At 45.8% G+C, this 27,321-nt stretch overlaps 2 protein-coding genes across 4 annotated transcripts in view; one reads left to right on the forward strand and one right to left on the reverse strand.

Annotated features, from left to right (window-relative positions):
* Positions 1 to 27,321, reverse strand: part of CYFIP2 (cytoplasmic FMR1 interacting protein 2) — a 53,488-nt gene that overhangs the window by 4,648 nt on the left and 21,519 nt on the right. For 2 of the 3 annotated variants that reach the window (XM_054168592.1, XM_054168591.1), the window contains exons 11-28: positions 26,774 to 26,891; positions 25,796 to 25,915; positions 25,175 to 25,300; positions 23,843 to 24,009; positions 23,421 to 23,568; positions 22,956 to 23,109; positions 22,248 to 22,404; positions 20,957 to 21,053; positions 20,327 to 20,403; positions 19,148 to 19,256; positions 18,722 to 18,841; positions 17,861 to 18,060; positions 17,281 to 17,368; positions 7,741 to 7,884; positions 6,118 to 6,208; positions 5,384 to 5,514; positions 2,236 to 2,308; positions 1,632 to 1,726 (exon numbers count right to left, since the gene is read on the reverse strand). In XM_054168592.1, coding sequence (XP_054024567.1) covers positions 1,632 to 1,726; positions 2,236 to 2,308; positions 5,384 to 5,514; positions 6,118 to 6,208; positions 7,741 to 7,884; positions 17,281 to 17,368; positions 17,861 to 18,060; positions 18,722 to 18,841; positions 19,148 to 19,256; positions 20,327 to 20,403; positions 20,957 to 21,053; positions 22,248 to 22,404; positions 22,956 to 23,109; positions 23,421 to 23,568; positions 23,843 to 24,009; positions 25,175 to 25,300; positions 25,796 to 25,915; positions 26,774 to 26,891 — 2,215 coding nt within the window. The remainder of the gene's footprint in view (positions 1 to 1,631; positions 1,727 to 2,235; positions 2,309 to 5,383; positions 5,515 to 6,117; positions 6,209 to 7,740; positions 7,885 to 17,280; positions 17,369 to 17,860; positions 18,061 to 18,721; positions 18,842 to 19,147; positions 19,257 to 20,326; positions 20,404 to 20,956; positions 21,054 to 22,247; positions 22,405 to 22,955; positions 23,110 to 23,420; positions 23,569 to 23,842; positions 24,010 to 25,174; positions 25,301 to 25,795; positions 25,916 to 26,773; positions 26,892 to 27,321) is intronic. The other variant, XM_054168593.1, reaches the window with a different exon arrangement.
* Positions 14,581 to 17,243, forward strand: FNDC9 (fibronectin type III domain containing 9). The gene is made up of 2 exons (XM_009904600.2): positions 14,581 to 14,710; positions 15,803 to 17,243. Exon 2 carries the CDS (start codon positions 15,810 to 15,812, stop codon positions 16,470 to 16,472), a length of 663 nt encoding a protein of 220 aa, XP_009902902.1. The 5' UTR covers positions 14,581 to 14,710; positions 15,803 to 15,809; the 3' UTR covers positions 16,473 to 17,243.

Here is a 27,321-nt window from a genome sequence, read left to right on the forward strand (position 1 = left end):
TAAAGAGCTGCTTCTGCATTCCCAGTGCAAACCAATTACTTACAACAATCACTGACAATTTTCCTGCCATTGCACAAATCCAGATGTGCCACTCCTCTTTTACAGCTTGTTAACTGGCGAACTTCCAAGCACCATACCCAAAACCTGCAAAGACTGACAGATCCTCACCAACTACAGCGGCCTCTGGCCCAGCCCCTTCACAGCATGTAGTTACATGAAATGCATAGGGCCACGTTTTGGGGGTGGCATCTAGCTGGCAACTCCTGCTCAGATTCTGGACAATTGCTTAAAGGCACTTCTGTGTCTGCAGGAAAAAAAATCCCATATGGCCTGTGTCCAAAACTGCATTTCCAAATGTATGTCCAAAACTGCATAAGGAGCAAGCTTAGAAGCTATGGAAGCACCTACAGAAAGCGACTCTTGTGTTCCTTTACATCTGAGCTCAAAAAAGATCTGACACTCAATTTGTACCTGTGTGATGAGCATGGGAAAAGTTTACAGCAAAATTAACTTTCAGCAGGACATGAAATACCTTTTGTTTTAATCATCACCATAACTATGGCAGGGATAAGCAACAAGTGGACTCTAATAGCAGATTTCAATGATGATTTTGCATGGAAAGAAGGAGAGAGAGACCGACACAAAGACACAAAAACACAGAGGTGAATTCTTTTTCTCGAGTGTCTCCTTCAAAAAACAGTCAATGGAAAGTGAGAGAACTGCCTACAAAGTAAGACAAAGCCCTCAGTTAACTCAGCCAATTCCTTTGTTTCACATGATTTCAAATGAAGCAAAGTTCAAAATGTCCTTGATCCATCAGAAAAACAACCCCCACCCGCCCCCAACCTTCTACAAGCCATAGATCTGTCACCTCATACAACTGAGTGTCCCTTCCCTCAGCAATACATTACAGAAAAAGGGTGTGGATTTCTTCAATGCTTTGAATGATTTTTATCCTATCAGCCCCACTAAGCAGGCAGTGGAAGTTTGCCTACTGATATCAACGGAGATCATATTTTGCCCCTTACATTGATCAGTCTATGGAGGTAATTTTAATGGTAGTCAATTTCTGCAGAAGAGATCTTTTCCAAGCTGATACCCATCTCAAGAAGATACTTAAATGGAGCTGAAATTTTAAGCATGTGCTGAAGCTCTAAGCATGTGCTAGAAGGGAAACCATTCTCAGATGTATTCCTTCACATGGATGAGCTTAAAAATGGACCACACTGCAGCCCTAAAATGGGATCACCGCAAGTGATGGCAACTGATTTGAGTCAGGCACAGCCCTTCAAGTTTCTCCTCAAACCATCCCAGCTATTCTCCAGTTTTTTAAAATGGAGAAGGAGAGTTTTTCAGAGCTGGCTTCTCACACGCTTGCCTTGCCTTCCAGCTCCCTGCCAGCCCTCCAGACTGGAGGCACCAACACACCATCTCTGGACTCGCTCACAAATTTCCCTCCAAAGCATCTGCTAGGGGAAGGATTCTGATTTTCTTCTCTGACTGATGTTTTGGGGGGGGGGGGAAGAGAAAGGTAAAAAAAAAAAAATAAAATCACTTTCCCAAGGCCCAAAAGGCCATCTGGGGACTGCTATGAAGTTCCAACAAGCCATCCCTTTCAATGCAATCCTTACCTGCGGAGTGCCCAGCCTCTCTATTAAGGGAACCAGGTGAAGTGGGGCATACTTGGCTTCGAGACGCTTCATGCGCACCTCCAAGCGTTCTCCTTCTGTCAAGCGAGCAGCAAACAGTGAAATGAGAGGAGGAAGTGGAGACCTGCAATTTCCGCCGAGTTTGCTCAGAGCTGCCCCCCAGCAACCGTCCAACCAGACTGGATCAGAGAGCCAAACCGACAGCAAATGAGGGAACCGGTGATGCGGAGAAGGGAGCGATGTGCGATTGCAGTACCAGCAGCAGCTTAATCACACATGTCCAAAAGCATGTTCCTGTTACTGATTGCTCCTGTTGAGATGGACATTTCATGCTGTCATTCTCCAAAGAGGCTGTGAAATGCCTGTAAAACCTTAAGGGAACCCCCAAACTGACTAAGGTTTCAGTCTGACTATGCTACAGAAAATGCAACCCTGGCACTTGTTTCCACCTGATATTTGGCTGTATCCACTGATCTGTTTCGAGGGGGAAGCAGGGCCAGAACTAATCCTCAACAGAAATGGGAGAGAAACAGCTTCTGGGCAGAGACCTCTGAGTCTGTCCACTGCTTCCCTCTCAGCTTCTTACCTTTGATGTAGACCCTGGGCAAAATATTTTGGAAGGGAGCAGCATGCAGCAAATCACAAACTTCTTCCTGGGACTGAGGCAGGAAGAAAGAAAGATAAAGTAAGTTAAAAAATACCTGTAGGGGGTTGAGTGAATGGCTCAGAGGCCTGGGCAACACTACAACAATTCATGTCTATGGCACCTATTCAAATCCAACCCAGCTTAGTAGTGACTCCAATGGTTTGAAGCTAAATGAAATACAACTGCAAGAAATACCTCTCAATTTAAACCAGGAAGTTTCCTTAACTCAAGTAAGTTACTTCCTGCCTGTACAAGGCTAGAGCTTTGTTTATACTCAGTCTCATTTACTAGCACTGCAGGTCAGAGAGGATAAACAACATAGAGGTTTCAGTTTCATCTTACCCTGATGACTTCCTGCTGTTTACTTTTACAATGTCCAGGTGGAAACTACCCTTTGACTTATTTCAGGACGTGTACATGTAAAATATACTGATGCATGGCTCTACTGCAAACAGATACATAACACATTGGCCTGAAATTATTTGGTTGTTCACATGGTGGTCTCAGCCAGGGCTATCACATCAGAATCCCACTAGTGTAGGCACCAGGGAGAGTAATACAGAAGTCCAGAGAGGAATAACATCATGAGATGCCACCTGAGAGAATGCATGCTGATGCACTTGAGAAAAAATAATCCCAAACATAGATGCACAAAGAGGAAAAACCTAGAAATAGGCAGGTGGAGACTGAGGAGTGATGGCTGACAATACATTGTATACAAGTCTGCAATGGGAAACAGCAGCAAGGAAACCAAAGCCGTTTAACACAGAGGCATTGCGTCACAACAAGGCATTCGTTTGCTCCTACAGAAGTCCATTTCTAGGACATGCTTTCAGTTCTGAGCTTATTGTAGAGATTTAGACACACTTGAAAACAGGGCATGGCAGCGCAGCAAAAGATACTTGGGGGCCAGATGGAATGACTCAGCTAGGTCTCTTTGGGATGCACGGGTGGGTACCCCACCTTCCAGCCAGGAGCGAGAGGACAGCATAGCATGGAGCTGCAGGAGGCTGTACTGGCGCATGGATGCTGGAATGAGAGCAAGTTTGTGGGAGTGCAGTTTGTGACACAGTGCTGGAGGGACAGGAGCAGTCTTGGGGGTGCCTCCAAGGGCAGAGAGATGCTGATGCTAACAGAGTGTGCCTGTCACCTTGGTTACTTTGATTGCAAAACACTATTTGTTTCCCAGATTACTGTTCTTTCACTGCTGTTCCCCTCTGATAAAGGGAGTATTTTCACCATCTGCAGCCTGCATTCACCTGATACCTGTCCCAAAATCAGTCATCTTAGTAATAGATCTCCTCCTCAAGGCCCAATACCTAAGAGTAAGAATTCTGCTTAGAAATGTAGTCCCAATTAACCCCTCATTCCTCAAATGAAAACAATAGAAAGAGGGTAGAATGGAGCAGACCACACATCTTCACTAGAGCTGTCTCTGCCAGCAAATGCCACCAGCCTTAGATCACTCTGACAGCTATGAAGATAACTGCACTGGAAAAGCAATAGCTCCTGCTGCATAAGAGCCCCATTAGAGAGACAATCTCATTACGTGATGGCTCTACACATCCAAGATCCTCCAGTACCTGCTGCATGCAAAAAAGCTTTTACCTTCTGAATCTATTTCTGCGTGGAAAACAGGGAATCAGAGAGGGAGAGACTTTGGCTGGCATGGAAAATAGACAGATGTGGACTTTGATGGGCAGCCTTCCTAAAGGGATCCCCAAATTCCCACCATCTTCTTTTATTTTCTGCTATTCTAAAATGCCAGTATGCTGCTGATGTACAGTTCCTGAGACTGAAGGAACATTTTTGCATTGAAATTAAGGATTTCTATAAGAAATCACCATGGGTCCCTTAAGTGTCTATTTAAAGATGGGACAGAAAAGGTGAATACAGTACATCCAGCATAAAATCCAACACTGAGAATAGCAGAAAGCAGTGACAAAGCCACAAAAGGAGCAGAAACTGCCAGCATATAGTTGGCAACTTTAGTCATTCTACAAAATAAAGCCTAGGTGACAGGTGATAAACATCTCCTTAGTTTTCTTCACCTTATGCAACTACTGCTCAGTGAACGTGTTTGATGCACCTCACCAGGAACTAAGGTTAAAAGGTAAAGGCAAAAATAATCCATTTTGATGACAGGTAGAGATTTTCACTTTTCCCTGCACTCTGTGGTTGGTAAAATTCGGAATCTTTGAGCCTCCTTCTTGTTTTCTTCAGAACAAAACCTTCTGACTTTGCTTGGAACTCTACCTTATGCTAGGGAAGTCTTTCTGAAAGGTTTCTGCAAAAACTCAAACAGCCCTCCTAAAACCATTCTGATGTGAAACATGCGTTTTTTCATACAAAATTGTGGTGTTGAACACACTTCAGTTGGCTCCAGGCCAGTCTGTGAGATTAATTCATTCAGAAGTAATTTTGTTGTGTGAGAACCTTAGAAGCTAAGAAGATGTGGGGCACCGAGCCATAGCTTTTGCCCTCTACCAGATGGGCATCACTCGACCTGAGAGACTTGTGCATGTGCTAAACACTTGTGTAGGGGGCAATACCAAGTTGTCACTCCAGCTAAGTTTTCAATGAAGATAAATCATAGGAAATAGGTCATCATCTCTGCTGAGTTTCCCTTCTCATTGGATTACTTTATCCCTATCACCATTAGCATCAATCAGTGCTTTTTCATTGCACTGGCACCCCAAAAGAGCAAAGGGCTCAATCTGCTTCTCACTGTACAAATATGTGTACAGAAAGGTGTTGATTCCTGCCCCAGAGAGCTTACAATCTAGAAATAAGCTCCAGTTGGTTTTATTTCTGTGATGGACAAACAAGGGGTAGCTTTGGGTCCAAGAATTAAATTTAGATCTTCCAGTATTCAGATTCTCTTTCAGCAATCCCAGATGCCAGTGACCAAGCACCAATGCACACTGTCCCCATGGGCATGGCCGCAGACACAGCCCCAGAGATAGACCCTGAGCACATGAGAAGCTGGAAAAGAACATTTCCCAAACTCTTCTGCTGGAGAACCCACTTCCACTTATACTCTTGAGCTGGCAAGTATGATCTGTTGGTGCAGGGATTTTTGCCTTACCAAAGCCTGCTCAATAAGGAGGCAGAAGAGAATGGCATTGCCCACTTCTCTGAGGCTCTGGAACACATCAGTCTTCAGCTCTGCATACTCAATGATATCCTTCAGCTGATGGTGGAAAAACTCCAGGATCCCTTAAAAGACAAGCAAGGACAGTCAGAAAAGTGAGAGCAGAATCACCCTCTGATAACTAGGGTGAAGAGACAATTAATCAGTGCCTGTATTTCCGTAACCACAAATTGCAGCCTAAGTGGATAGATGAAGAGTGGCTTTGACAACAACCAGCACATGGTGCTTTCAGTAACCCTTGGGAAAAAGGCTGTCATTCATATGGAGTTGTTGATCTCCTCCTCAGAGGGGTAATGGTAGGCTGTAGTCATGCTGCAAAAAAATCTTTGCATCAACTAAATAGAGCTTTTGAAAAATACCAATGAATTCACCACAACAAAAGCTTACAAAGTCCTGAAAACAAACCAGAACCTACCAGGAGACATTCCCTTGTCAGCCATCTGTGTGTTCAAAGGGAAATTTCCAGCAGGAGAGCTCCTGGTGAAGTTTCCTATAGATGTTCCAATGTCAACAGCAAAGCAGCTGCAAGCGTGTCTCAGCAAGGCCAGCTGCATGTTGTGCTGGTGTGCCAGGTGACAAACCTTGTTTAATAGCTAGTGTATGCCTGGGCAGCTGCTGTACCAACATGGGGGTGAGCTCTTGCTCAAGTAACTATCTCCAGCACCTACCTGGAGAGCCATATTCATGTCTTGGCAAGCGGCATATCTTGGGCATTACTTCAATCAGAGTCTTCACGTACTGCAGGATGGTGCCTTGTAGCTGTCAGAGACAAAGGGAGGTTAAACTGGAATGATGGCTTCTCCTGGCATTGGTTTTGAAACAGCCTGGTCATGGATGGGTTCACATCTGACAGCACAGGATGAAACATCAGCTGGAATCCAAGAACTTGCTTCATTTGGATTTAACTCAAATATAAAATTCTGCTCAAGTATATGGAGTTAAGAGTGCTTTTACAGCTTCCTCCCAAATAATACATCACAGCTGCATGGATTTTTTGACTTCAAAATACAGCTTGCTGTGTTTGCATTGTTTGCAGATGAAATCCAAACAAGGCTCAGTCTTAGATCCAGCTGGACTTGTGCTCTTAATCCAAAAAGCGCTTCACTAGAGCCACTAAAGGAGTCATTCCCCAGCACAGGAAATGCTGCTTCCACCTGAGGAATGGTCACTAGATACTCCAAGTTTAGAAAATGAATTTATGTGCATGTAGAACAAGTTTCTGCAGATCTGATGTTTTGAACTAATATAGACAAGAGCAAAGTGTATTTCTTAGTGAAAAGAGCTTGCTGTCATTTGGAGTTCTACACCTGCATCCTGTGGACACATTACAGGGGATTAGGCACTAAACACTATGTAGCCAAACATAAGATTTTTGTCTTTGTGCTGCATGCTGTCTGCTGTCACACACCAGCTACAGCATGTTTAATGGTGACACAAATTGCATCCTCAGGAACTATGGTGCTTTGCAGCAGGGAAACTGTATGCACACTTGAGATTTTCAGTTTTAAATGGCTTTGTTGGACAAGTTCAAAATGACATCATTGCAGTCAAACCAGAATTGAAATGTTTATAATGAATGAAAAAGATCTGTCCACTAAAGTGAGGGCTTTAGGAGAAAAGCAGAACGTGAAAAAGAAAGTCTTGCACACTCTCTCATCCCTTCTTAGTGTCCTTAGGGAGCACATGGGATCATTTCCCTCTGGCCATCACATTCCTTGTCTGAAAAAGGAGCACTGGAAAGCAGAGAGGGCTATTGGCAGCCTGGCTTCAGAATACCCAATGGCTGAATAAGGACTGACCTATGGCAGGAGTTTTCTTATAAAGCCTCAGAAAGTTGGTTTCATCAGTGTTGCTGCCTACTCTCTACCTTCCTGCAGCTTTCTAGGGGTGTCACAAGGCGATGAGACAGAGTGCTCTTTTGCTATTGCTGAGCACGAGCACATCTCTCTGAGGTCTCCCAGACTGCAGCACAGGCAGTGCTTAGGGACTGCAAGTGTCATGTCCCACCCTTCCTAGTGGCTTTTCACAAAGCAGCATGCCAGCTCCCCCACCCCCAGATGTAGGTGGCTGATCACTTTGAGATGGTGGAAACACTCCATCATCTCACAGGAACCAGTGGGATTCCTCAGCAACAGTGAAAATTAGATGGTTAATACAAGTGTTTCAGGCTGCTTCAAGGGACTTGAAAGTGTCCTGATGTAAACACCTTGAACCCAAAGCCCAGGCTGACTGTCCAGCCTGCATCTCTCAAGGCGAGGTTTCTCCATTGCCAGAGTTAAGCTCAGAATTACCAGGCTCTTGACGATCTTCAGCAGCTCTTCCATGACCACTGCGATGCCTTGATAGCCAAGAAGCCTGCAGATCGTCTTGAAATGAGGTGGCCCCACGAAATTGCGGTAGGAGCTATAGATGTGACTGTAGGCAATGTTGAGAGGCTGAGAAATTAAAAGCACAATGACAGTTAGACAGGAGCTGTAAGTAATTCTCTTCTCAGAGTATCATGCTCCATCACTCCAAATAATTTTTAAGGAAGAGAAGGAGAAATAATAACACCCATGACAGTTCCCATTTCTTTTACTCCTTGTGGCAGAGGAGATTGCTTTTCTTCCTGCATAGGCAGATATATTCTAATCTCAACATAGAATAGAATAGAATTAACCAGGTTGGAAAGGTCTTTGAGATCATTAAATCCAACCTATCACCCAACACTATCTAGTCAACTAAACCATGGCACCAAGCACCCCATCCAGTCTCTTCCTAAGCAACTCCAGTGATGATGACTCCACCACCTCCCTGGGCAGCACATTCCAATGGCCAATCTCTCTTTCTAGGAAGAGCTTCTTCCTAACATCCAGCCTAAACCTCCCCTGGTGCAGCTTGAGACTGTGTCCTCTTGTTCTGGTGCTGGTTGCCTGGGAGAAGAGACCAACCCCCTCCTGGCTATAACCTCCCTTCAGGTAGCTGTAGACAGCAATAAGGTCTCCCCTGAGCCTCCTCTTCTCCAGGCTAAGCAACCCCAGCTGCCTCAGCCTCTCCTCATAGGGCTTGTGCTCCAAACTCCTCATCAGCTTTGTTGCTCTTCCCTGGACACGTTCCAGCAAGTCAACATCTGTCCTAAACTGAGGGGCCCAGAACTGGACACAGGACTCAAGGTGTGGCCTAACCAGTGCAGTGTACAGGGGCAGAATGAGCTCCCTGCTCCTGCTGGCCACACTGTTCCTGATACAGGCCAAGATGCCATTGGCCTTCTTGGCCACCTGGGCACACTGCTAGCTCGTGTTCAGCCTACTATCAACCAGTACCCCCAGGTCCCTTTCTGCTTGGCTGCTGTCCAGCCACTTACCTCACAAGGTTTATTATCCTGATATGCAGCAACACTGGTTTAATTTCCAAGGTAATTTACTCTCTCATACATTTCCACTAAATGATTTCAGTTCACTGGTCCTTTGCCTCTTTAACCCCAAATTATTCTCTACTAAAAGAAAAAGCTTTATATACAGGTAACCAGTTAGATATTTTTTTAGTATGGGCACTTGCTTTAAATGAGGTTTACTAAGAAAAGTAGGAAGATCAGAATCTGAGCTTGAGGGGAGCTGGATGAAGCATAAAAAAGTATCCTTTTTGCATCCTGAAAAGCTCTGCATCAGCCTCTATACTTAACAGACATTCCCATGGGACTGTGAAAAGGGCAAGATTTCAACCCTGGTCTACAGAGAATAGAACCCAAGGCTCTGCCTCTTCCCCCAGTCCCACCCCAACTTCTTGCATCAGAAATCAGAAAGTGATTTTCAGGAATGTATGCTGTCAGTGTAATCTTGGAAATGTGGAAATTGTGGCCATGTTTTATCCCTGGAACGTTTATAGGATCCATTTGATAATAAGGAAACAGAAGTAGGGGGAATTAACTAACTTGTGGATGTGCAAAAAAACCCTCAAAAAATCCTGAACATCAGATTTAGCTGAGACACCACATGCTCATCTCAGGCTCTGCAACAGAAGTGTTGGCATCATGTTTCTGCCCAAGAGAGAAGGGCTGCTCTCCCTCCACCACATCTATAACTGCAGCCTCAGTAAACAGCAAAAAGGCATAATCTTGAAAAAATTCTGGCATGTAGGGCCCCTTCCAGCAAAACAGATAATCCCCTGGTTCATGCCTACATCTGTCTTAAACAAGGATAAAGCACCACACTAAACTCTAACCCAAAAGCACCGTGCAAGGCTGATGTTGCTTCTTGTGGAAGGCTGCGTGCTAGAGGCACAGATCCCATACTCCAGGTACTGCAGATCCCATGCTCCAGGGGTTCCCTTCCTTGCCCTTAATGGAACAAGGGAGGAAAGGGACCAATGCACTGAAGAGTTGAGGGTGCAAGTTTAGGCTTGAGGTTAGGAGAAAGTTCTTCACAGAGAGAGTTGTTAGCTGCCCAGGGAGGTGGTGGAGTCACCATCCCTGGAGGTGTTCAAGAGGGGATTGGACGTGGCACTTGGTGGCATGATTTAGTTAGTAGTCATAAAGTCTTGGGTGACAGGTTGGACTTGATGATCTTTGAGGTCTCTTCCAACCTTATTGATTCTATGATTCTATGATTTTGCTCTCAGTGACAGCATTTCAGCAGACTGATGCACTGCTCACTTTCACAGGCTTGTCAGTTGCTTTAATCAGTTAATTAATTGCGCCTCCTTTTGCTACATCCCCACTGCTCTGGTTCAGCAGCTTATTGCCTACTGTAATTCCTAGCTACTCTGAAAAAGCAGAAAGAAGATACAGTTAGAAAGTCTTCTGCTGTCTGCTTCTCCTGGTCCTGGTAGTTGAAAAAAACCCTTTAACACTATTACGTGCAGAAAAGCTACACCTTTGGAGGCTCTGTAACACCCTCACAACAAGCCTGAACTTTCCTTCCCATCAAAACTAAACTAAGCTAAACTAAACTAAAACTAAACTAAGGGGCCCTGAGTAAGTATGGGCCAGAGTTTAAAAATTATTTAGGCAGACAGAAGCCTACCTTCAAAGCTCCTTGGATGCCAACTCCAGTTAAGAGAATGGCATTACAGCATCCTGCTTAGGTGCTTATCTGCATTGTTAGATAACTAGGTCTTTAAATATCTGCTTGGTAGAGGCTGATCCAGAGTCACTAGATATACAAACTGACACATGTGAAAACCAGCAATAGTTTGGGTTTTTTTTAATAAACATGACTGTTTAAACATCAGATAACACCCAACCTGGAACATCTGCCAAATGGCTGACGACTACCCCAGAGGGAAACCGCAGCCCAGCCATACTCCCATGGTCTTCTGTTGCTATGGCTTTTGCAAAGTGTTGTTCTAGCCCCAGGTGTCCTCAGGAAACACTGTGCTACAGGGGTGATCCAGGCAGCCCCAGGATAGCTCCTTGCACCTTCTTTCCATGCCTCCCTATATGCTCTGTTATTTCTCCATGTTTTAGCACACTGGTGGCTCATCCAGACTAGAGGGGGAACTAAATATCCCCATTTAAGTGGGCTTGTGAATCCACACTCATTTCTGCAAGCTTCTTTGCTACTCCATGGCTAGGAAATAGGTCCTCTGTACATGTGCCATGGTCCCCTGAAATTGGCTACCACCAGTACTCAATTGTGGAGCAACTGGGCAGATTTTCCTCATGACAGGGCTGACATTTTGCTGTACAGACAGTGAGTGTCCAGTGCTGCCACGCAACCACTCACCTCCTGCACTTTCTTAGCTCTCAGCAAGATAATGGGGCTAGAGAGAAGCTTTCAAATGGGCTTTCCCCTCAAGTAGGGGTCTCAGCAATAAGCCTGATCAGGAGAAGACCCATTTTAGGATGTGCATTGACTGCAGATGAGCAGGATGATTCATCCCTGCTTGTCTGCAAGATGAGGTAGGTTCATCGAGCTCTCTGCAGAGCCACACAGCGCATTAGCAGCAGGCTTGTGTCTAATAATACTGCTCTGCCAGCAATTAAAAATATAACTCCATTTAAGGGTGAGAATACACAGCTTGGGGGAAAGACTGTAGGATGTAAAAAATGACACCAGTGGGTATTTTAAGACAAAACAGCTGAAGGTACAAGCTGGCTGCATAGCTCGGCTTGTTTCCCCCATGTGGGGCAGCCACTTCCACCCCCTTGGAGAGCCAAAGCAAAGCCCCTGATCTTGCTGCTCTTGGGAGCAGCAGCTGCTGAAGACACTGTGGAGGTTTGCCTCATCTTTTGTTTGGGGCCAAATGGGCAGGTTTTGGGGCTGTGAGTGCAGGCAGGCTGGGATTTGCAGTGCAGGGCAAAGTTCCTGGTGTCCCATAGAGACCAGGTGTCCCGCACTGTGCCTAGATCTCAGGGACAGCCTTCTGTACTTGGGAGCTTGTGGGGAAGGCCCCTACGTTGCTTTGGGAGCTCAGGAGGTTATTATGGATGCTCTGGAGCAGGTTCAACAACAAATGAAGCAAAACAAAATGCAGATGTCATTTCCATGTCTTTGAGCTTGTTGCTGGACATCATCCAAACCTGTTTGAGCTCTCCTGAGGAATGGCAGGGACAGTTTAATCTGGTAGGATGGATCAGAGAGACAGGTAATAGACAGACAATACTGCCTCTGTCAGAATCCCCTCTGAAAAATGAAGAGCTACTAAAAGAGGACAAAAAAGGACTTGCACACAGCCCGAGACTTCTCCAGGCTCCCAGCCAATCTAACTGCAGCACAACAGCCAAGATGGTGCCTTAGAAAGTTAAACACAATTTTGACCAGTATGGTCAATGGAGGATCTCCTAAGTCAAACAGCCTGAATATGGCCTGGTTCCTTCCCCTGCCAGAAGCTATCTTTACTGTCCCAATAGAGCTGTTATCACGTTCAGGTGGATCAGCCAGCTGCTAAGACTATCACGCAAAAACCACAACAGATTTCCTAGCTGGGGTGGACAGGACAGGCAGAGTGCAGCAGGCATGTTTATATACTGCATGGAGACTGTGTTTGTACATAGTCTGTGTCTCAGCATAATGCCTCACTACACCAGCTACCGATTTGCAGGGTCTGTACACACTGCTCTTACATACAAGAAGCAAATGGCCACGGCAGGCCAGGTAGCACAGCCCACAGGGTGGAGGGGATCAGCAGCCCCCACTGCCAACACCTCCTGCAGCAACCACAGCTCCTTAACACAGCAGCAGAAAACAGAGGCTGCTCCATCCCATTCACACACCATAACTATTTTTACAAGCGCTGGCAGTGTTCATGGTGCTGCAGGTTTCACCTGCCTGCACACTTGTTAAATAAACAGGAAAGAAATTCAACCAGGGAAAGGGAAGCAGGGGGATTTCCAGCAAGTCCAGAGGGACCCTGTATCCAGCAGTGCCATGAAAAACAGAAGTACTCATGAAAACACATAAATGAAGCCAAACCTAAAGCATTTAGAGAGCTAAGAAGGGGTTAACAAGCAGTAAGTACTGGGTTGCTGGTAATCTTGCAGTCTCTTTGTGGGAGACTTGGCAACCTGCTGTGTTTTATAAGTGGCTGAATGACAGAAATGGCTCAATTTCTGCTGGCCACTGGAGCGCACTGGCTGTTTGCATCCTACAGTGAGGAGTGAAGGGTCCCAAGCAGGACCATGGTCAGGTCCACACAGTGATAGTGAACACCAGTGCTGGAGCAGGCCTAGAACTGGCATGGTTTTGGCATCTTCTCATCCTGGGAAATGAGAATTTCAAGCTCAGTCACTAGCATAAAGTGGTACAATCTTGATTTTGGAGCAGGTAATAGCAACACCATTGAAAGCTTTGCTAAGGTTCCTTTTGAGCTAGTGGTATTGATTGTGGTATGCAGAAAGGTCAGCAGGAGCCTTAGCTGGCCCAGTCCAGCTATTGTTGTTTTCCTCCTTTTCCTCTCTTCCTGCTAACACATCTTACTTGTGAACAGCTGAAATTTAATCTCAAAGCAACACTGATACACAGTGTTGAACACAGTGAACACTGATAAACCCCATAAGAAAGCAGTTCTCTCATGAAAATGTTACCACCTTGTACTATCACTTTTCTGAAGCACAGATTTGTATCCTCAGCTGTCTCCATACAGACAGGGATGTACTTTACTCACAGCATGAGACCAGCTAAGAGCTCTCTATCTTCCCTGCTCTTGTAAGGTGGACCAAGCCATGTAAAAGGAAGCCATCTGGGAGCACTTGTTTCCATCCCTGCCTATAATTGTTTTCAGCTCACTGGCAGCTGCAGCTTACTCAGTGACAGAAGGAAATACAGATCTTGGAAAACAAAACCAACACACCCAGCACTGTAAAACATAAATCAAAAGCAAGGGTCACATATACTCCCCAGGCTTGTAACAGCCCTTTTCTGATGCAGTTTGCATCATCTCATCACTGTTATTTAGACGATCTTTGCAATGTTGCAAGCACCTTTCCAGGAAACACATAGAATGAGTAACTCCAGATTCAGAACCAATATTTCTTCTGTGAAAGTTCCTCTCTCAAACATTTTGGTTTCAGAGAGCAGCAAGTTGCTTGTTCAGAGCCTCTCCTCACGAGGCCCAGTGCCACATCTGTTCCATCCTTGCCACAGTCTCAAGCTTCTCCCCCAAAAACACTGGCACTGGCTTTGCCCCTCTCCCTCCTGCCCTCTCACCAGACAGGGGACATCCCTGAGTCATCCATAAGGCTGTGATGTTCAAAGTAGGACCTGTCTTGGACCTGTCTTGTCTCTCTGCCATGGGAGTTGAAAACCCAGTTCCCATCACCCAGCTCAGAAAATATTAAAAACTAATGGTCATTGCTGAGGCACCAGCAATGAAAATCTCCTGCTCACTTTTGGCTTAAGTCCCTGAGTGAAGTATCAATGTGTACCACAGGGGAGGATCACAGATCTCATACCATGTGCCAATATTTCTATTCTATTCTATTCTAACCCCAGACCCAGCTCAGGGGACAGTGTGATAGGGGGGAAAAAAACCCCAGAAAACATCAGCCAACCCAAACAAGGCAGCAAACAAAACTACTTGGCTTGTTTTTTCCTCCTTAGAGACACAGTGGCTTTTAGGGATAACATTCCCAAATCACTCAAAGATGCCTGCCCATCCTTTCTTGTTGGTTGCTATGGTGAGAGATGACGGAGCTCCCGATGGGTATAATACAAGGCAGTGTGTGAGGACGGGATTTAGCAGAGGCAGGAGGGAGGTGAGCAGTGAGAAGAGGGGAAGGCACTGCCTGCTTGCGGCCACGCTGCTCACCAGCACCAACAGGCTACCGCCGACCTGCCTGGGGAGGTAAGCGGCTACCCGCGGCTCTGGGAGGGCTCAGCCATGGGAGCATGGGCTGTACTGCTCTTCAGCTAAGCATGGCTAAAATGGGCATTAAGATGAGCTGGTTCTTGAGTGGATTGAAGGAAAGTTAGTTGTAGTAAAAGAGAGAGGAAGGAGGAGGAAAACAAAGTGGTTCTATTGCATGCAGCTCTTGTGCGGAGCACTTGGGCGGTGGGGAGAGAACACTGTGGTGGGGCTCACAGAGCACTTTGGGGATCTAAAAGGAGTGAGGTACTGAAGTACTTGAGGCTGTCACTAAATAGGAATTTGTGAGTGGTTAGTGTCTTTTATATGGAGGAGAGCTTTGTACTTCATGTATTTGTATTTCCCTAAAGGCATTGATTTCATATGTCACCAATCTTCAGATTTCACATTTAAGATCCTGATACTACAATGCTGCTGGAACAGAGAGAGTTTATATAGCAACAAGTAAGGTACAGAAAATGCAGAGACAACTTAAACCAGTGAATTAATCATTATGCAGCTTTCAAAGCAGCATTTAGGTGTAAAATCAAAATATGAATTGGGAATTTCACCAGGTTAGTTTGAGCTAGTTTCATGATCAGTTTATGTAAATCACATTTGCACAGGAAACAAAAAAAGCTAATAAAGCTTCCTGGCCAACTAGTCTAACTGGAATGGGGTGTCCAGGGAGGTGGTTGAGGCCCCATCCCTGGAAGTGTTTAAGACCAGGCTGGATGAGGCTCTGGCCAGCCTGATCTAGTGTGAGGTGTCTCTGTCCATGGTAGGGGGGTTGGAACTAGATGATCCTTGTGGTCCCTTCCAACCCTGATTGATACTATGATACTATGAACTAGAGCATGAAGTCTGCCCTGTGTCCGAGTTGGCTCTTTTCTGTTATGAAGCAGGTCTGGGCACCAGCAGGATCTTTTGTAATTTCATCCAAGACCTAGCATCTACTCTAAGATAGGCAGGCATAGTCCTGAGTCTAGTCTAAGGGCCAGTAAAGCCTGTGGAAAATCTTCACTGATGCTGGCAGCCTCTGAGCCTGGGCACAAATAGGGAAACTCAGCCTCTCCCTGCATCTGGTTTCAGGGGCACGATGGACATAGAGGTACACAACATCACTTACACCAGTGCCACCGTCTCCTGGGCCATGAACAACCCCTGTCCAGAGAACTATTACCACGTCATGTACCGCCCCAACTGGAACAGTGTCTTTGCTGGCTACCTACGCCAGAACTTCCACCGTGAGGAGCGCGTTCCGCACCCCCTCAGCTCCCTTGTCCTCCATCAACTCACACCATCCACCATCTACGTCCTCTGCATCACCTGCAAGAACTCTTACCCCTCCAGCAACCACTGCACCACCTTCCACACTCTGGACAAAACCCCTCTGGTTTTTGGTGGCTCTAAGCATGAACCGACCCCTTCCATGTGGATGGTGAGCAGCCTGCTGCTCCTCTGCTTCACTGCTCTCCTGGCCTATGGCTGCCTGCAGTTCTGGTCAGCACGGTGCCACCGGGCTGCGAGGCTGAAGCATCCTGACACCAGCCCTGAAGACATGGGTGAAGGGAGCAGCTCACCAGAGGGGCCACCAAATGACAGACTGAGAGAGGAGCTTCTGGAAGTCCCCATGACAACTGTGCTAATGAGAAGCTCCAGTTTTATGAGGGAGAGCCCATATAGCTCCCCTCAGTGCTTTTTTTCCTATAAAACCAGTGATGACAAAAGAGCCATCTTGCCACAGCATGGCCTTCAATGAGAACAAAATAAAGGGACACCCTGCTTGGAGGTTTGGTTCATGCTGCTCCTTCCTAGCTCTTGCCCACAGGACTGCCGGTGTGTCCATGGAGGCTGTTTGTACCAGAACATGTTGAAGGGAGAAAGATTCTTGTCAAGTGGCAAAAATATTCTCATTTGCTGAGGTCTTGTAAAAAGAAACCAAGTCAGGTCCCTGCGGGCTGGGTTGACTGCAGTGTCACTAGCCAATCTGCACCAGTGCTGTAGGTTCACTCCAGAGTCATCAATCAACATGCACAAAAGAAACTCCACTCAAGTAGTTTCACTCTTGAGTGATTCTCCATTAGCATCACACCCCAAGCCCTCATAATGCCTGTATGCAGAGTCATCATGGCCTGACAAAAGAGCTTTTTCTCAGTAGCAAGTACTCTGTATTTGCACACATGAGTATGCCTGGAATTCCCATTCTGAACTACAAATGAGATTCCTGAAGTGGTATCTTCCTTGGGAAGGAGCACTGCTTTAGAGCTCAAATTTGCTCTCCTCTCTGTGCATTTAGATGGATTTCCCTTGCTGTCAGGGCCAACACCAAGCACAGAGCAGTGTCAGCATCTCCTAGCATAGGCATGTTATGGAGAAGACTATGGGAAAACAATAAAAACAGCACACTGAATCTGCTTCTTGCATGGCTTTTCCGTTTCAGACAGCAACGTGGCCCTGCACATTTGCACCTGCTATTCTGTTAATGTCCTAGTTCTTGCATTTCTTTCTTCCTAAATAAATGCTTCCACCATCCACCCCTTCTGGCTGGTTGTGGCTCACTTACTGACCTTGGATCCATAGAGGTAATATGGCTGAACATTGGCTGGCTTGTCCCGTTGGGGTTCCTGCGTGAAGGGGATTGCTGTCCTCACAAACCTGTGGTAGGCAGGGGAGATGGGGAAGAAATTGGCAGAGCACAGTTAATTGCGCTGAGTGCAGGTATGGCATGGGCTGGGGTAAACTGCAATCAGCACTTCATCACTCAAGCTACGTGAACTGGAATGCAAACTCTTGCCCCAGTCCACTAGTGGTGTAAATAATGTCAGTTTAACATACCCAAAGTGGAGTTTCTTCTCATTTAGGGCAAGCAAGATACACATATATGAGTAGTTGCCACAAGTCTGTGGCACAGTAAACCAACCCTCTAAACTAAACTAGCTCAGTTGCTTGCAGTTCCTTCCAGCTTTGCTGCCTGAATTTGTTACTAACATTTTCCAGACCAAGGGGAGCTGATGGGCCTCACTTTAACTGCGACTTTCACATTCCACAGAGAATGAAAGTCTCACCTCAATGCATGTGAATTTTATGTGGCAGGTTTGGCATTTTGGAAAGAAAAGCAGGTGCCCCTGTCTTGTTTTTATTCCTCACCTGTTGGTGGATCCATTGTAGCAGTAGTTGGGAAGAAAGTCGAAGTTGAGCTCCCAGAAGACATGGAGGGTGATGCGCCCGTAGGGTGCGGAGACGTTGTGGTTGGCCTCCCGGAACATGGCATCAAAGCTGTCCAAAGTCATGTGCTTGCACAGCAACCTGTGCGTCAGGCGATTAATCTCCAAGAGCCACTCCAGCTCCTGCAGCACACAAAGCAGCAGCACATGCAACATATTACCAAGATGACAAGAGAAACAGCTGATTTCATCAACAGAGGAACGATTTTATATCCACACCCACATGGAATTTTCCCGGTGAGATGTAACAAATGCTACAGACATCAATTGAAATCAGTGGCCCGAGGCTAGTATCACTTCCACTGAAGGGGTCCTGGTCCAGTATCTCCTAACTCTGCACAAAGTAAAACTCATCTGTTCCCCACTGAGCAGTGGCTAGCTTTCACACCAGAATCCTCCAGAGGTGGTAATGCTACACTACTTGACTCTAGTGCTCCTGTATTGTATCGAAGGCAGCAAATCCTGTACACACACAATGTCTCAGCCATCTCCATCTAACAGGGAGAATTAAGCCAAGATTTACTTCTCCCAGGTTACAGAAGTCTCTAGCATGAGCTCTGAAAACCTAACTGCTGTCACTTTGTGATACATGCAGATACTTAATGGTCCAGTAATAATGCAATTAAAGCTGCATAGACAGAAATAGTAGAGACTCAGCAGCATAAAGGAGAATGCATGGCTGGCTGAAACCTACTGTAGATGGGACTTGAGTAGGAGACAGTTGACTGTGCATTCATAGCAGTGTATTTTTCTACTTACACTTGCAGTCAATAACAGTTCTTACCACTATGGATGTCAGGTCCTCGCTCTCAAAGCGGCTAATGGCCTGGTCTAACGATTTGTACATCGCTGCTGAGATACGCTGGGTAATGAGCCTGTTCAGGTCAATTGATCTGCCTAGCAACTGCAAAAAGAACATATTTGCATGTTAGATACACATGGGGAAAAGGTACTTTATTTCTCTTTTAACAGACACAAACTAAAACTAAGCATCCCAATCTTCTTGAATGTGAAAGTGGTGATGCAAACACCTCGGCTGAATTTACCATTAAGCAAAGAGGAAATGTGGAGTGTAACTCCTTGTCCCCTGAGTGTGGTGTGTCAGAAAGAGATTCACCACTTCTCATTCCAGCACTGACCTTGACTGAGACCAGAACTAGGATGCCAGCCACCAACAATAGGATAGTAGATCAAGAACTATGAGTAGTACCTGGACGTGCCTCTGTTTGAGCAGTGTTTCGTAGCGGTTGGATGGTGGGTATGGAATAATCACTCCGTAATTCTTACATTCAGCCCGGAAACGTTTGTCCAACAAAACACTGAAAATGTGAAGCAGTGTCAGAAGAAAAGGAACATACATTATCAGTTTCTCTCTGTATTTTTTTTCCAGAGTTGTTTTCATCCTTCTTTTCACAGAATCATAGAACTGTTGAGGTTGGAAGAGACCTTTAAAATTATTGAATCCAACTGCTTGCCTAGAGCTTGCAATCCCACCGCTATTGCTAAGCTACTACCACTAAACCGTGTCACCTTGCTCTGAATGCCACACACTAACAACTCCAGTTACACCACTAAATTACAGTGGCTGTTATCTGGGGACTGATGTACTGTTGAGGATCATTCCTGGCTTTTATAGATGAAACGTGCAAAAGCGCAAAAGATTGTGCTGAAAGCTATCAGCAGTGCCAGGTACTGAGGTGGTCCCACAGGTGTGCTCCTCCTTGAAGATCTGCTGTGGGAACATTTGGTTGGTGATGGCAGTTTTTTTCCTTCTCTAAGGTCAAATATGGTCTAGAGACAAAACTCTTCAAAGAGTTACACTGAAGACTTGGTTCACCTTTGGGGACACGAGAGGAAGACTCTCATTAGAGTTAATCCACGTTCTTCACATTGTCAAAAAGGACCCATCTCCTCAAACAAGCAAGGGACTGCAGAAGTCCTACAGTTAGCTGCTCTGACGTGTGAGCTAACACACTGAGCACCCTTCTAGCTTTAATGAGTCCTGCTGCTTTACTAGGGTGAGGAAAAGATTCATTGAGATGGGAGGTTTCTACTCATCTGCCTGGTACACGAACAGTCAAAGTACACAAAAAGTCAAGCAAGAATATATCTTCAATAGTTCAGTGTGCTTTTCTGCTGCTCTCACAAATTGTGGTCAGACAGCTACTTAGGAAGCTAATTACTATTTTTTTTCCATGTTTCCCCTTGTCTTCCTGCCACCATTAATTCATTTTCCTGGTCTGCACTGGACAGCCACCTCTGTGGGACAGGGATGATCTCTTTCTTTATGTATGCTTGCAGTGGCTACTCCCTGAGGGGAATCTTTTGGTTAACAGCAATTTGGATGCAGTAGTATCATCAGTCATCATCAGCAGTCAGGTTTTCCTACCTGCCAGCCATTGCTTTATAATAGGCAAAGATCTGATCTGCCAGCTTGTACACAAATTGATCAAAGCACAAGTTGACCTGGGGGAGAAAAACAAGACCTTAGGAGGATGTCACCAGCACAGAGCAGCTCCTTCCTACACAGCCAAGATCAATACAGCTTCTCACAGAGCTCTAATTTAATACACACACATATGTCACACTATCTAAAACCCACACTGCAGTTCTCACATGCTAAAGGTAAGAAGAAAAACTGCAGTGACATTTCTCATATAGTTTCTGCATGTTCTTGTAGGTCCTGGTCCTCCATCCCCAGGCATCCTCCTCTCAAGGATCTCCAGTTTCTCTTTAGTCTGGTATCTCATAACCCTCTTCCCATCAGGCAGACTTCTATGACCCCAGTGTTTGACAGTTGTCTGGCTTCCACAGTTCTGCAGATAAGCTGAGATGAAGCCCTCAATCAGCAGTCTGTAAGCTCTCTGGAAATTCTGATCTTCTGAAAACTCAGTCTGATAAGATTTTTTGTTCAGGAAATGCCTATAATGAATTCACTGAACTGCTGGGTTGAGCTGGCAAAAAGGACAATGTGACCCCAGTGAAGTGCTTCCATACAATATAGACAAGAAGAACTTACTTCAGCTTCAATTTCATCATACAGGAACTGCTTTTTGAACTTGGTCAAGGCATAGTATGCGCTGTCATTATAGAGGTCCAAGGGATACAGTACGTATCTGAGGGTTAGAAGATAGATCATGTCTTAAATTAACTTTGGAACATATCAGCATAAAATGTTGTCAATGCATGTGTCCTGCTTGGTGAAAAAAATGGCTTTTCTCTGACTTCACTCCTATTACTTCCACTGCCTCACATACTCCCTTTTGCTCCTTCTGTCCTGCTGGCAGCTGCTAGAACAGATCTGAATTTGAGCGAACTGTGACTTGTTCACCCTGTTCCTTCTCTGCCCTTAGAATAGAATAGAATAGAATAGAATAGAATAGAATAGAATAGAATAGAATAGAATAGAATAGACCAGGTTGGAAGAGACCTTCAAGATCATCGTGTCCAACCTATCATCCAACACCACCTAATCAACTAAACCATGGAACCAAGCATCCTGTCAAGCCTCGCCCTGAACACCCCCAGTGACGGCGACCCCACCACCTCCTCAGGCAGCCCATTCCAATGGGCAATCACTCTCTCTGTGTAAAACTTCCTCCTAACCTCCAGCCTAAACCTCCCCTGATGCAGCCTGAGACTGTGTCCTCTTGTTCTGGTACTGGTTGCCTGGGAGAAGAGACCAATCTCTGCCTCACTACAACCCCCCTTCAGGTAGTTGTAGAGAGCAATAAGGTCACCCCTGAGTCTCCTCCTCTCCAGGCTAAGCAACCCCAGCTCCCTCAGTCTCTCCTCATAGGGCTTGTGCTCCAAGCTTTTAAAAAAGCTTTTATCCAGCCCTTATTCCACAGAGTGCTCTGACAATGGCTGTAAAATGGAAAACAAAGTTTTCCTAATGAGGAACATATTATGAACATAATTAAACTTGTATAACAGCAATTTCTCTCAGCATTTATTAGGTACATAAAAAAAAGAGTTCAGGTGCTTTAGCCAGGGCTCAAATCCCTTTGGTTGCCCATGCTGGCTGCTGCACACACATGACAGTACCACAAGGTTGTGCCCACATCAGAGTACAACAGTTAACAACTGCTGGTTTATGACACATAAACAAGTGCCAGTGCCAGGAAGCCACCCATGTGTGTCTGGTAATGAGGTATTCCCACAGGACACATTCATGTGACAACAAGTCAAGGAACATCTATTTTCCCTCCCACGTCAAAAAGACTGTTCATCACCAGCCTAACCTTCTCTAAAGCAAGATCCCAAGCCCCAGTGCATGCACAGTCCCAACACAGCCCATCAGCTCTTACTCCATCATGGAGGGTTCTTTGGTTTCCAGAATATGGTCTGTGAGGATCCAGGGCATGGACATTTCGATGGGGAACTGGATGCGGCGGCCCATGGTCAGCTCCAGGAAGAATTCCCGGAACCAGAGCTGGGACAAGTCACAGCACTGCTGCAGAGCTTCTGAAACACAGAGGAAATTCCCCCAGCAGGAGGGAACCCATGTTACCCCTACAGGGATAGCAGTGAGGGAAGTGCATAGGAGGCACCTGCTGCAGCCTCATAGTGAACTGGTTTTGAGTATGGAACATTTCTCTAGTGTGTCTCTGTTTTTAAATCCAGATCGTGACCACGCTGCCTGAGCACTTTGTAATGAAAGAAGAAAGAAGGGATCATTCCTTTTGCTCTACAGCTCCAGGGATAACCTTTCAATGGCTCAGAGTTACTCTGGAAGATTTCTTCCGTGACCAGTGGCTCAGAATTTTGTCATGGACAGGAAAACAATTTAAGTCCTAGAAAATAAACTACCACATGTGGCTGTTTGCTATTGCTGACTCATTCCTGTTCACATAATGGTTACTACCTAGAAGCATGCCAGAATCAGGCAGAAGTAGGGTTTCTGAGAAAAATCAGGGAAAATCTTCTACATTGGTCATGAGGAGAAAAACTGATCTACCTTTGCCTTTCTGTGCATGCAAGAGTTGGATTCAAGCTTCCCCTTGCCATAACCTTACCACTGATGTTGAGAAGGTGGGTGAAGAAGAAGGACTGCTTGTGGAACTCCTCAATGGCCAAGACTATTGGCCCATCCAAGCTGCTCCTCAGAGTCTTCTTTGATCCACTCTTGTCTGCTATGAGGGACTCCAGCATGGTCCGCACCATGTAAAGCTTTGGAAGAAAGTTGACCTGCAGTTACTGCTCTCCCATGAGCCACACAGCACACAGCCATCATGCTCTGAAGCAAAAAAGAACTTCTCCCAGGTGGCTGCTGCTCTCTGCACCTATAAGCCACTGTCTTTCTGAGCTAGAAATAATTAGAGGGTTTGGAAGCAATACAACAAATTAGGCAGCAAAGCAACATGTAACAGTGTGAGGACTTTGTGGAACAGAGCATGGAAACAGCAAATTCACAGGGTTGGAGACTCCTACATGGCCCTAAGACCCTTAATTCCCTATACAGGAGACAAACATTTACATACCTGTGTACTTGATGGTCCTACTGCTCGTCGTGGGACTTTAATATCAAATCCACCTTTAGGATCCTTCTCACCTCTCAGGCAAGGATCATTCGGAGGCTCTCGCCCTCCCTCCCAGTCACAGATTGTCTTCCGAATTGCCTGAAGGACACTGGAGTGGGTGGGAAAGCAGTGCTTAAGCTTGATTCTGCTTCAAGATGAAAACATTCACTGCTGTGCAGATATAGGAGGAAAAGTATCTGAGGTGGGGACGTACACTGTCATCACTGGAAGAGACATGCCCATAAACTACCCTGGAAGGAGCTACTGGCCAGGGTTTGTTGACTAGTCATATACCCCCAAGGTATATGCAGGGCCATGTGCTTATAGTACAAACGTGTTAAATAAATACATGGGCTTTGTATTCCATCCAAGGACAGACTGACCTGATGAGAACATTCTTCTTCTTCCTGACTGCCTGCCTGAGTGGCTCTCGCAGGGTCACCTGGGCAAAGTCCTGCAGGGCTGCGTAAATAGTGTTGCGGATGGCTTGGTTAAAGACGCTCTCCATCCGGCCCATCAGCACTTGCAAACCTTTGATCATGGCAATTACCTGAAGCAGAAATGAAAACCTGATGTGTTTGCTGTTTTTCCACTCTATGAAAAGGTCTGTAAATCCAACAGCAAGAGAATTTGGGACTAAATGAATTTAGGCTGGATATTAGGAAGAAGTTCTTCATAGAAAGAGCTATTGGCCATTGGAATGGGCTGCCCAGGGAGATGGTGGAGTCACCATCACTGGAGGTGTTCAGGAAGAAACTTGATGGGGTGCTTGGTGCCATGGTTTAGTTGATTAGATGGTGTTGGATGATAGGTTGGACACGATGATCTCAAAAGTCTCTTCCAACCTGGTTAATGCTATTCTATTCTATGTCCTGTAATTAGGTAGCTGACTTGTTTTTGATGTTTGCTGCTTTGCAGATCACAAGAAGGTGAAGAGGGCATTTGCACCACTTTGTTTCTTGCAAATGGCCTCTGTCCCTTGGCAGGCTCTGTTTCCCCTCCTGATCTCTCGATATCTTCAATAACACAATCCCAGGAACACACATGTGCTCCACCCATGGGTGCAACTGCATGGCTTGCAGAGACCTCCATCCACGCCATGGCACAGCCTTCCTAGTACAAGAGTACACTGACAGTTCCCAGAAAGGAAAGATCCAAAAAATTAAGGCAATGTTCAAACCACCTTGGACTGTGCAAAAGATGAAGGTGTGAATACCTCTCACAGCCTGGCTTGGAGGACTGTCCACAGACAGTCAGACCAAGAGTTGATGGGTCCTAGGGACTGGTCAAGGATGCCTTGTGTTTGCACAGCCTTTGGGCATAGCTTCTGATCTTGCTCCCACTGCTCTGCAAGCCCACAGCCTTCTGTTTATTTCAGGAGCCCTCAACACCTTTCTCAGGCTTAATACCACAATATTAAGAGAACATAGAGATTCACCTCTGTCCTTCTCCAGCACACAAACACAGCCTAAGAGCAGGATCAGGAAATTAGAGGAGAATTGCATTGGTGTAGTGTTTCTGTGCCATCAGGAGCTGCTAAGAACTTAATTTGCCCTTATTTCTGGTTAAATTAAGAGCCACAGGGATCTGGAAACCCGTATTGTGGACCACAGGGATGAGGAACTGGCTCAGATGACCTTCTCTCCTCTCTCCCTGGCCTAAGGAACATGAACAGGAAAACAACCCTGGCTTATTCTAGTGCAGTTGGCACCTACCTCCACAAAGGCAAACTTCTCTTCACTGGTGTAGTTGTACCGGGTGGCTCTCTCATACTCTTCTGCTGTTCCTGGGCAATCCTTGTTACAGAATTTATCTGTGGGGTGAACCAGCTTCCAGGAGTACTAGAAGATGGAAGGAGACACCGTCAACATGGCAATGAGTAAGAATCCAGGCTGGAAAGACTGAAGAGGGCCCTATGTCAGCCCTACGTCCCTAGACATTACTACAGCTGTTTGGCATTCTTTTAGGAGCAGAATCTGTGCTTATTCCTGGCCTTATGATCACTGCACCAAATACTGTGTCTGTTTATTTGGGAGACTGCCAGTCAGACTGGACTTTTGACATTCATGGACTTGTGACAATTGGAAATTTTACAAATTAAGTACTTCCATCAATCATCTGAATTACAGTTTTAGTTGCTCAAGACCCAGACTCACCCCAAACAGCTTTCAGTACTTAACCGAAGCGTTCTGGTTAGGAGAACAGTCACTCGGACCTGCTCTAACATTGGTGGGGACACTTCAGCACCTCAAAGGGTGGTTCAGGGCGAGATGATAAAGCTCTCTTTCTCCATTTACTATAGAGGATAATCAGGGTCATTAACTGCCTGATCTTACCACTTCCATGACATGAGCACTCCACTTGGACAACAGCTGCAGTCCCCGTAAAGCGAGATCGAAGAGCTCTCTGTATTCTTCATCTGATTTCTGGCTGTCCAGTCCTGAGCCAGTGACCACCTGGAGAACGTTGCATTACATCAGGGCTAGATTCAGCAACTTGCTGCGGAGGCTTTATTAAGCCAAACATCAGCTAGAGATCTCTCTCTCAAATCCCAGCTGAAATGAATTCTGTGTGACCTACAATCAAGTTAAAGTTGAGCACTGCACATATTATCCCTCAGGAAAAGGGGTTTAGCTTGGCAAGGCCTTTTTTACTCAGGCAGTCAATTTATTTCCTGCAGAAAAATGAGTCTGACACGTCACCTCAGAGAAAACAACTGACTGGTTTCATTCCACTTTCCCATTCTTTTTTGATATCTGGTACTACTGAAATCTTCACTGATTTGAAGTTCAAAACCTTAAAAGCCCACAGTCTCCCAAAAGCAAAGGGCTGAGAATGCTAACAATTCATCTAACCAACACTGGTGAAGGAGGGTCACACATTTGCAAAAACCAGTCACAACGACACCAGAGAGGGCACTGACATGCAGTAATGGAAAGAACAGCAATACCCTCATCCACTTCCCTCAATGCCCTGACCAGAAAAGACCTATTTGCAAGTCATGAGGGTTCTGCCACACAGCTAATAAACATTTAGTTGCATTTTTTTCCCCCTGCTAGTTATTTCAACAAAGCTGTGCTCAAAGAGCAGAAGCTGTTGCAGTGACTTTTCTGGAGCACGTGATTTGCACCTGCAGAGGCCTCTCATAAATTCATTAGATACTGCCAGATTGAGAAGTGGTTTCTTTCTTTCATCTCTGTCGTTCTTCCCTCCTCACTGTAAATCCTTGGCAGACCATACACCTACTACACTTGTCCTCTCCCAGCCTTGTCCATCCAACAGTCCTGATTATGGTGAGTCTCCTCTGAGCTTACCTCACTGTTGCTGTAGCGAGCAAGCTCTGAGATGAAGCGGATGTGGTCATCTCGAATCTGGACCATCTGCTCACAGATGTTGTACTGGGGACTTATGCTGCTCTGAGTGCATGTCCACCTGGGCAAAAAAGCAAGGGTTTAAAAGATAGGACACTCAGACAGCTCCAGGGACAAAGCCTCGCTCTCAACTGTTCTCTTCCCTGCAATGTGCTCAAGATATGCCACCTTCAGGACAAATAAGACAACCACCGAGACAGGCTGCCATCGCGTGTCCCCTGGTGTGTGGAGTCTTCAGAAGCGGTCTCACACAGCGTGATGGGGACATTTGCTTCATCTTTCAGCCTGAACAACTATACCCCATCCACTTTGAAGGCTGCTCTCCATGTTGGGCTCACCTATCTTAATGGGCAGAGATGGATTATTTCCCAGGCCAGCACTGAACAAGCTTTCAAGGAAGAATGAACTGTGAAAACTCCTCATCTCTTGCATCCTTTCTGCTAAACCTTCCATGACAAACATCCCCTTAGAGGTTATCCTTTCAGGTCTGA

Source organism: Dryobates pubescens, chromosome 16, assembly GCF_014839835.1.
Source record: "Dryobates pubescens isolate bDryPub1 chromosome 16, bDryPub1.pri, whole genome shotgun sequence".
Lineage (NCBI taxonomy): Eukaryota > Metazoa > Chordata > Aves > Piciformes > Picidae > Dryobates > Dryobates pubescens.